The sequence below is a fragment of the Pinus tabuliformis genome, chromosome X, assembly GCF_031772625.1.
Source record: "Pinus tabuliformis cultivar Carrire ecotype Pingquan chromosome X, CPIR1, whole genome shotgun sequence".
Taxonomy (NCBI): Eukaryota; Viridiplantae; Streptophyta; class Pinopsida; order Pinales; family Pinaceae; genus Pinus; species Pinus tabuliformis.
Genome location: NC_142308.1, coordinates 1340085580 through 1340095582, shown reverse-complemented (window position 1 = coordinate 1340095582; position 10003 = coordinate 1340085580). Strand labels below are relative to the sequence as shown.

Here is a 10003-nt window from a genome sequence, read left to right as displayed (position 1 = left end):
GGTCTTACCATAGTCATTGTGTGAAAATACTCTTAGAGAACTCTTGCTTGGCATGTCCCACAATCTCACTGTCTTGTCCATCAATGATGAAAGTAAATACTTCCCACAACCATATTCAGGAGCTTAGCCACATGCTCAAAAAAAAAACTCTTGCTCAGGGACTAGCTTTCAATGTTTTCTTTCATCTAATCACACAAAAAAAAACAATGATAATTGTACCCATAAAAGTTTAATCAAATTTTGTGCTAGAAAATCATATGTACGTCCACACAGTCATCTAAATGATTTAAGTAGGCCTAAATGACTCCATATTCCAGAGCCAATGTTTGGAGCCTGATGAAATTCCATTGGCTCAACCCCTTGTTTGCCATGGGATACAAGAAGACTTTAGAGGTTGATGACGTACCAAATGTTGTAGGCAAGGATACTGCTGAAGAGTCATATCGAGGACTTGAAACCAACTGGTGCTGCCAAAAGGTCGAGACAAATATACAGAACCCATCAATGCTAAAGGCCATTTTGTCATCTGTTTGGAAGGGAATGATAATCAATGCTTTGTTTGCAGCCATATTTAGCTGTGCAACATATATAGGTCCATATCTGATAAACTTGTTCGTAGAGTACTTGGGAGGAACAGAGCATTTTTCCTATGAAGGCTATGTGCTGGCCTCTGTTTTCTTTGGTGCAAAGACCAATGTCCCCAATAGTCATGTTAAACTGTACATTGCACCTTGCTAACAAACAAATGGGGATAATTGCACCAAAGATAATTTTCTCAAACTTCAGCTGCATAATCACTCGTGTACTGAATTCTATGATACTTCTTTGACAGATGGAGTTTTGATAAGTTGGCTATAATTGCCCTTTTCTTTGAAGAGCTGAGCATGGTGATGTTTGCAATAAAGCCTGCCCTCAATTGCAATATAGTTCGAGGGACTGATAACACAACCACCATGCATACACTTGAAGCATGCCTTGTGGTATCCCACACCTTCCACAGAAATCTGCAATACAAAAGAGCATGTCCAACTAGACAGTTTATTAATCCTGAGTTGAGATTTTACAGTCAGAAACTCCTTTGTTGACCATTTGACAAAAAACCCATAACTATGAACATAATGAAGACATGCTGACGACTGAACCAAAAGTGTCTTTCTCTATGCTTCAAGCAGGAAATACTTTTGAGATTCAGTATCATCTTTACTTTAACTTAATACCAGGCAAGGTTGCCCAATCTAATCCTAAAGGTGGACAAGGTAACATTGAAAAATAATGACCTTTTCAATGGGATAAACTGTATTTCCACAAGCAAGGCATTTCTCTTGTGTGCCAGAAAACAAAGCAGAGACCCTGTTGGGTGTCTTAATCTGCACATACCAGAAGTTATTTATAAATGGAAACAGTTAATGCAGAGCAGGAAACAACCTTCTGAATTAAAGCAATCCGATTTTGAGACTACCTAAAAATCTGATTTTGTGACTATCTAGATTTACATCTAATCATAAAGATGCTCTTGCAGATTTCAATAACCAAATGTAGAACCCTTTACACTTGTAAGGGGACAGCCAAGCAAATGTTGTTGATAATAGGTTCTGCCCTCAAAATAAAATTGCAATTATAATGACGGGACCATAAAGCGATATTGTCTAAGAACAGAACAATAACATGATTATAAGTTATACATGTATATTTGAATAGAAATATGTACCAACTCTGAATGTCTTTTACAACATTCTTTATGCTGATAAAAACAGTACAGCATCTCCATGCCTGTCTACATAGTCACAACCTTGTAACTTCTCACTGTAAGCTGACAAGAGATGTATTATACTTTGATACCTACATGATCATAAGTTATTGCAGGTTAAGAGCTTGCCAAGAGATATAGAGTAATACTGTACCTCACCATCATTCAACTTCTCATTTTTCACAGCTTTGGGAGTTCCTACAAAAAGTTGAGGAAATATTAGATCAATGGCAAATTCTCTCATTAGGCTAGGCAGAGGACCCTCACTCCAGACATGAAATAAATAAATTTTAGCCAAATGCATTTAGGCAAACATAAACCTCTACTTACCTTCAAAACTTTTGTCAAGACTTCCAGTCCTCTTAAAGAGCTGATCGAAGTGAGGTTTGCAGTACAGCACCCCTTCAAAAGAAGAATAGTTGCTGAGCTGATAAACCACAAATGATGAGTTAGTATAATGATTGAGGGATATACTTAAGCACGTGGAAAGAAATTGAAAATACATATTTGCGGTCTCGTCATGAGGGAAAGAACCAATACCAAAGAAAGTAAAAAAAAGCTCAGCCAAACCATTTCAACTATTGTTTATGCTATGTTGCATCTGCAACTGATACAGCAATCGGAGCCCTGTAACTACCAATTGGCAGTGGCACATATAGCCATGAACTACCAGATCAAACCCACTACTGTATTTCCACAAGCAAGGCATTTCTCTTGTGTGCCAGAAAACAAAGCAGAGACCCTGTTGGGTGTTAATGCAGAGCAGGAAACAACCTTCTGAATTAAAGAAATCAGATTTTGAGACTACCTAAAAATCTGATTTTGTGACTATCTAGATTTACATCTAATCATAAAGATGCTCTTGCAGATTTCATTACTGCGCTTCACACTTTCAATAACCAAATGTAGAACCCTTTACACTTGTAAGGGGACAGCCAAGCAAATGTTGTTGATAATAGGTTCTGCCCTCAAAATAAAATTGCAATTATAATGACGGGACCATAAAGCGATATTGTCTAAGAACAGAACAATAACATGATTATAAGTTATACATGTATATTTGAATAGAAATATGTACCAACTCTGAATGTCTTTTACAACATTCTTTATGCTGATAAAAACAGTACAGCATCTCCATGCCTATCTACATAGTCACAACCTTGTAACTTCTCACTGTAAGCTGACAAGAGATGTATTATACTTTGATACCTACATGATCATAAGTTATTGCAGGTTAAGAGCTTGCCAAGAGATATAGAGTAATATTGTACCTCACCATCATTCAACTTCTCATTTTTCACAGCTTTGGGAGTTCCTACAAGAAGTTGAGGAAATATTAGATCAATGGAAAATTCTCTCATTAGGCTAGGCAGAGGACCCTCACTCCAGACATGAAATAAATAAATTTTAGCCAAATGCATTTAGGCAAACATAAACCTCTACTTACCTTCAAAACTTTTGTCAAGACTTCCAGTCCTCTTAAAGAGCTGATCGAAGTGAGGTTTGCAGTACAGCACCCCTTCAAAAGAAGAATAGTTGCTGAGCTGATAAACCACAAATGATGAGTTAGTATAATGATTGAGGGATATACTTGAGCACCTGGAAAGAAATTGAAAATACATATTTGCGGTCTCGTCATGAGGGAAAGAACCAATACCAAAGAAAGTAAAAAAAAGCTCAGCCAAACCATTTCAACTATTGTTTATGCTATGTTGCATCTGCAACTGATACAGCAATCGGAGCCCTGTAACTACCAATTGGCAGTGGCACATATAGCCATGAACTACCAGATCAAAACCACTCCTACAGAGCTAAAGAAGAAATATTTTATGCCCGATGAAGACCATGGATTTAGATGAATTGCAAATTCCCTTGATCTTATGAGAGACGAGTAAACCAAAGATATCAGACAGAGTCCAGGCCATAGAGTTAACCCGTGGTTTGAGCAGCATTCAAATTTCATGTATACCCTAAAATGCATCCATATTTCTTCACATGGTGGTTTTAAATACACTACATCTGAACAATGTTCTCAGCACTGTTAAAGGCTAGCAAACCCTCTTCCTGCTTTATGTTCACCCCAGAATTGGAAAATACCTCAAAATGATCAATGGTTACCATGCTACTTTCTGAAAATACAAGCAATGGGGGATAATGACACCGCAGAGCATATGCTAGACCCAGAAAAAGACTGAACCCATGAGGACGGGCAAAGGCCACCACATGCGAATACGGTTTTAGGAGGCAGCTTATCTCCCAAAAAACATGGTCGAACCATTGAGGGCACCGGTTGGGATTCCAGATTTTTTTCAAAAATTAAAATGCTGAACATACATAATCTAAATCATACTAATCTTAATAACTTGCAAAGATTTAATCAGTTAGTTGCAGTTACATAAAGGGACAGATAGTTAATCCGCTTCGAAACACAAAGACCCATTACTGAAAATTAGAGAATTAGCGACACCCACCAACCAGATTATAGATGAAAATGCCATATCTAAACAAAGACCCAGAACCAAAGTTTGGTGCCAATTACCTTGATCTCTCGAAAAGGAATGAGACAGAGGCGAAGAGTGAATCAATGGGGTAGAACCCTGGTAAGCTCTCAACTGTACCAGCTCTCAACTAAGAAACGACAATGCAACATGAAATTTCAAATTTAAATAAAAATAAGAAAACCAATCGATGTCAATAAAAATAAAAATGAAAGTCGAAACTGTTATCCACCTTGTGGGCCCTACGTGACGGCCATGTGCCTAACACCTCTCTCCCTAGCATACACATGCAAGCTCTACAGCAGGCCACCTAAGGTTGCATCAGGTTAACAGCTGTGATCAGGGAAATTGAAACCTGAAACCCGAGCAACAAGATTAAAACTATTGTAACCTATGTAATCAGGCTAACATCTATGATCAGGGATATTGAAACCTGAAACGCGAGCAGTTGTAAAAGCCCTCACAGGTTCGGGCCTCTGTAGCTGACGTGAGGCAGAACAGTGATGAAAAGGAAGGGAATTGTGGCTCCTATGTCAGCAGATCCTGAGCAAAGAAGGAGCTAAAGGATAAGCAAACGAAGACTGCATCTGTGATCAGGGATATTGAAACCTGAAACGCGAGCAGTTGTAAAAGCCCTCACAGGTTCGGGCCTCTGTAGCTGACGTGAGGCAGAACAGTGAAGAAAAGGAAGGGAATTGTGGCTCCTATGTCAGCAGATCCTGAGCAAAGAAGGAGCTAAAGGATAAGCAAACGAAGACTGATCAAATGCGGTAAGAAAGAAAGCTCTAATCACTTCATTCACAGGCCCTTCACTTCCAGGTACAGGGGGAATAATAAAAAAAGAAATCTAAGAAGCTTTCCGAGTAGGGGGATTTGGGCTCGAGGAAGGAAGAAAGGAGAAACCTTATTCTTGTTTCTGCTGTTCCCGACGCCCCTCTCTTCCAATAGTTATTGTACCTGCCACGCTTCTTCTTCTCATGGTTCTCGATCGATAACGCCATGCTTTTGGTCTTGGTCTGGTTTCCGCCACGCGTCTTTGGAAGAAGAAAATACAAAAAATAACAAGTTTCCGTCTAGAATGCAGAAAATGAAGGCCAATGTGACAGCGAATTCTATCCATCCAGGCATTGTAAGGACCAGAATTACTAGAGACCGCGACGGACTTCTCACAGGTAACAGTAGTATGTTTAAATGTTTATTCCTTGTAAAAAAATTGTAAATTTGAGCGGTTATGGAAAACGTAGCTCAAGATTAAGGTTACCTCGAGTCTCAACGCAAGCTCTTTTGTGTGTAGAATATTTGCCAGTTTAGATTGAGCATATGCGCGCTTTCGGAGCTGTCTGATGCAGCGACTTCTGGTTCTGCTCGTCCCAGTCCTGCTACTGATAAACAGGAATACAGCTGCGCTGCATCATCGACCTGTAACACATGCAAAGACAGAAAAGGAAGCAGATCAAGCAAAAGCAAGGAAGCAGAAGAACCACCGGTTGCAAGGAAGCAGAAGAACCACCGGTTTCTTGTGCAACGTTAGAAGCAGATACTTCATTGCAGTCTGCAAAGTATTTTCCTGATATGGCTTTCAAATTCGGATGAACTGCAACATAGCAGGTTGTAGATGCCGCCTGTTACAGATATTGATTTATGTAGCACAAACGAGAGACGCAGTAGATTTCACAAGGATCTGTGCAGAAGCTGTGGAGTACTGGATGGGCTTCATAGCTGTGGCCACGGACGAAGATGAACAGAACAGTTTCAATATGAACAGAACAGTTTCAATATTAGTTTGCCACCTGTATCCCATGCATAACCATGGCACTTGTTTTATTTTTTGTATATCTATGAGATCACGAATTAATGTTAACATTAAAACAACCCGTTGACGGTTAGCCGGAATGCAGCAGGCGTGTAAAACGAATTTAAGCTATGGTCGGGCCTCTTCCGCCTCGGGAAGAGGCCAAATAAGATGGCAAAAGTTAAGTTAGAAACAAAACTTTGGTTATCCGGCACAGCGCGTTAATCCAGCGTTTGAAAACTTTGTAATAACCAGCGTATAACAGAGATGGCAGGGGTGAAGTAATGCTAAGTAGGGGTCATCTCGATTACTATAGTCCCTGCCGGATGCCAGATGGCAGGGACTAATAAAGAAATGTCATTCTTCCTTTGTTTTCCTCGTGCAAATAGTTGAGAAATTATTGACATATAGAAACTTATGGAGATCACAATACGTAAATTCTTAATTTATACATATTTTCGTTCATAACAATGTTTTATTATGACTTCAACTGCGAAACAAATTTTCGAGTGTTCACATAAAAAAAATTATGGATAGAACATTGTACGGTTTAGTAGTGGATGGAATTTTTTTTGTTTGTTAATTTAAAAATATACCTCAATATAAAATGAGGGTTCCCTTAGAATGTATTAGAATAAAATTGGATTCATGATTGCTAAATATAAGTTTACAAGTTATATTGGCAATATTATGTATCCATGACATACACGAATGTGAATTCAGGCAAACATAAGCATAACTTCAGGTTAGCAAAAATATATTTTACCTAAACATAGGGTTCTATACCAAGTACCTGGCATATTGTTGACAACATAATTAAATCTATAATAAATATTATTAAACATAGTATACTAAATTTTAAAGGTAAATAGTAACATAATATAGACAAATTATTAGTGAAATAGTTATGTGGTTTTATTACAAAAATAACCACTTCAGATAAGAAAAAGAGTATAATAGAGTATAGTGCCCCACTCTATTTTGACATAAGATAAACAATTTCAATTTTACTTTTATTTACGAGATAGATACTATGACATAAAATTTAATGTTTAATGACATTAGACATTGATGATCTCATTATTATTTCATGTGATGATGACATATGATGTGATTGCTTTAATTGCTAGCCTATGGTATGTTGATGGTTATGATAATATATAATATGGATTATTTTGATCCTACTGATCGTGCATATATTACGATGGCTAATATTTATTATCAAATGATATTGATAGCTTTTTAGTTGTCATAAGAGGTCATGGTGGTGCATAGGTGCATGAGGGGACAATTATCTTGGTTTGATTACTAAGACAAAATCATATTGAAATTTGAATTTCTCTCTCGCTCTCTCTCTCTCTCTCTCTCTCTCACACACACACACACACACACATTTATAGTTGGTCCTTCATTTTTTGGATAATTTTGGTCAGAATATGGCTATGGAAAACATAAAGTGCAAGATGGAAAAAGGAATGGCTAATTGGGCCATAAGTAAAAAATGGAAAATAAGAGGCGACACGTAGTGGACCAAGCGGTTATTTTGGAATACACCAAGTGCATGAAAAAGAAGGATTGAGTTGTTATTGTTGAATAAATCAAGCAAGCATGGACAAAGTTAGCATGAAGTGGATTTATCTCATTAAAGTTGTTAATGTTGACTCTATCAATTGAGTGTGAGTTAAACTTAACGTGATCAATGGGACAAAACTATATAAAGATAGGCAAGGCGAGATTCCTGGGAGGCGATAGTAGAGAAAGGCCAACATGCTGATAAAATTATGACCCATACCCTGCTATTGTAATTTTCTGTGTGTAATGGGGATTTTTGGGTAAGGTATTTTATGGATATGGATAGGATATTGCAGATCTAAAATTGTAGTGAAGATCTGGCTTGATAATAATAAGAGAATAGGGTTTTAGGGAGATTCATTATGCAATGTATGTGGATATGTTTGTGATTATGTTCCTATTTAAATTTTTTGAATTCCGACATCAAGTTTTTTTGTAACGTGCTTTATCCATTTCTTTCTCAATGTTTCTTTAATCAGTCTATAATGGTTAATGGATATTAAAATACATTTAACTAGTATAATGCATTCAGTTGATGAGCTCTAGTAATAGAACAAGATTGTTGAGACTCCTAATGCTATCAACTTTAATTATCAACCTCGGGTTCGTAGAAACTTAAGAGGTGATAATGTTGTATGCAAGTGGGTCAAACTCTACTCATGCCACCTTCAAGAAATGGACTTGATGAAGGCATGAAAATACCACTCTTTTAGCTAGCTGAAAGAAGGGAATTGCATGCAAAATAAAATTCTACACTAATTGGAGGAATTAAATCAATTTCTCTAATTGTGGAAATGGAAAACACATTCATAAAATATAAAGTCTAGTCCTAGTTGTAGGAATGTAAAGGCTATTCTACTTGCAAGCATGAAAAGTACTTGTTTGTTTGCGTAATGTAAATTTTGTACTATTTGAAACAATGTAAATCATTAGTATAATTGTATAATGAGGAAAATTACTTTGATAAGGAACTATACCTATGCAAAAACAACACTTTTGTAATTGAAATCCTAAGAGAATGAATTCAATAAACAATCCTAATCTACTATACATAGGAAAATCACCCTCTTAATCATTGTGCTTAAAGTAAATTGACATGAGTAACATAAATCATATGCATTTTGTGAGGAAATCATAACTATCATTCAATTTAGAAATATATCATCTAATCCTAATAACAGAATTGTACTTGCAGTGAAAACAAGGCAGGTTCAAACTAGCCTTACGTCAACCCGAATCATGGATTCAGAGATTAGGGGTCATTATTCAATACTAAAGGTCAAAACCTAAGATTTTCAGGGAAAATATGGTCCATTTTAGGGACTCCTACATAATTTTGACATGAAGTTACAAGATTGCCACAAGCTGCTACAAGATTGCCCTATTTTACTACAAGATTGATCTCGTGGGAATCCCAAGAGAGAAAAATAAGATTTGAACATGGCAAAGGGTGATTAAGGAAATATGAGGGCTTTGTGAGGCATTTCCAACCCTACTTCCTCTTAGAGGCTCATCTTGCACAAAAATAAGCTCACATGGTGTCCCTTACATAACCTAGAAACAGGGTCTCTGTTGAAAACTTATGAGGGAAGTGTTGGATGAGAAGGAAGGGGTTGATGATGATACGGGGAATGTAGGATGAGTGTTCCATCTGTGAAATCAATTGATAACAATCTAAAATCAACAAGAATACCATTTTTTTACTCATAGTGATGATAATTTTAGCAAAATAAAATATGAAAGAAAGGATGAGTTTAATTTTATGGAATTAACAAAAGGAGGACTTCATTTCATTAATAACTAATTCCCCTCACAACATGTCTCTAACCTATATATTGTTAAACTTGGAAAAGAAGATTTTAATTGTAAATTCCAGAAAGAGAGTATGCAAAAGATAATGAACTAAAGCCTAGCAAATAGAAAAGGTAGACTGAGAAATATTTTTGGCTTTCTGTTGTAGACTCCTCAACAACATTTTCCATAAGGGAGGTGGTAATGAGGCCTACAACCAAAATTTTCTAGAAAATAAATGTTCACTCAAACAAGGAAACAAATGTTTCTACTAAAATAATGCGTAAACATGATACATAAAGAGGGACTGTATCCTCTGGGTTGGTCCCTAACCTAAGGGGAATTAGCCCTATGTAACAAACTCAGATGTGAAGAAAAAACAATTTTTTCATTAACAAAAAATAGATTCTAAATACATCATACTCTAATAGGTGTAAGCTCCCAGCTCTTGAAAGTACCTAATTGCTCAAAAAATTCCAATCCTAATGAGCACTTACGCCTGTTTATTTTTTCAAAGAGGATTGAGGGGAAACCTCCTTGAAAAGAGGACTTCCTCCCTCCAAAAATTTGAATAAAGTTGATCCATCTCCCTTTGACTCTCGC

The 10003-nt window shown here is 36.8% G+C and overlaps 1 protein-coding gene and 2 long non-coding RNA genes across 3 annotated transcripts; 1 reads left to right on the top strand and 2 right to left on the bottom strand.

Moving 5' to 3' along the window:
- Positions 1-587: 587 nt before the first annotated feature.
- On the bottom strand, positions 588-4203 carry LOC149145016 (LIM domain-containing protein WLIM1-like). The gene is made up of 7 exons (XM_089453310.1): positions 3405-4203; positions 3195-3291; positions 3019-3062; positions 2078-2174; positions 1902-1945; positions 1278-1367; positions 588-1004 (listed from the first exon to the last, which is right to left on the bottom strand). Exons 1-7 carry the CDS (start codon positions 3435-3437, stop codon positions 813-815), a joined length of 597 nt encoding a protein of 198 aa, XP_089309436.1. The 5' UTR covers positions 3438-4203; the 3' UTR covers positions 588-812.
- An 890-nt stretch (positions 4204-5093) lies between these two features.
- LOC149145015 (uncharacterized) lies at positions 5094-5623 on the bottom strand. Its single transcript, XR_016265310.1, has 2 exons — positions 5507-5623; positions 5094-5279 (listed from the first exon to the last, which is right to left on the bottom strand). It is a non-coding gene; the product is annotated as an uncharacterized LOC149145015 (long non-coding RNA).
- On the top strand, positions 5368-5656 carry LOC149145014 (uncharacterized). The gene is made up of 2 exons (XR_016265309.1): positions 5368-5417; positions 5540-5656. It is a non-coding gene; the product is annotated as an uncharacterized LOC149145014 (long non-coding RNA).
- Positions 5657-10003: the final 4347 nt, after the last annotated feature.

What these genes read in the sequence shown, in the direction of transcription:
- LOC149145016 (XM_089453310.1), bottom strand. Translation starts at nt 3,437, where the DNA reads ATGGTTTGGCTGAGCTTTTTTTTACTTTCTTTG. An exon ending in TCTTGACAAAAGTTTTGAAG is followed by an intron (nt 3,063 to 3,194) that starts GTAAGTAGAGGT and finishes AACTTCTTGTAG; the next exon opens with GAACTCCCAAAGCTGTGAAA. An exon ending in CAGTTTATCCCATTGAAAAG is followed by an intron (nt 1,005 to 1,277) that starts GTCATTATTTTT and finishes TTTGTATTGCAG; the next exon opens with ATTTCTGTGGAAGGTGTGGG.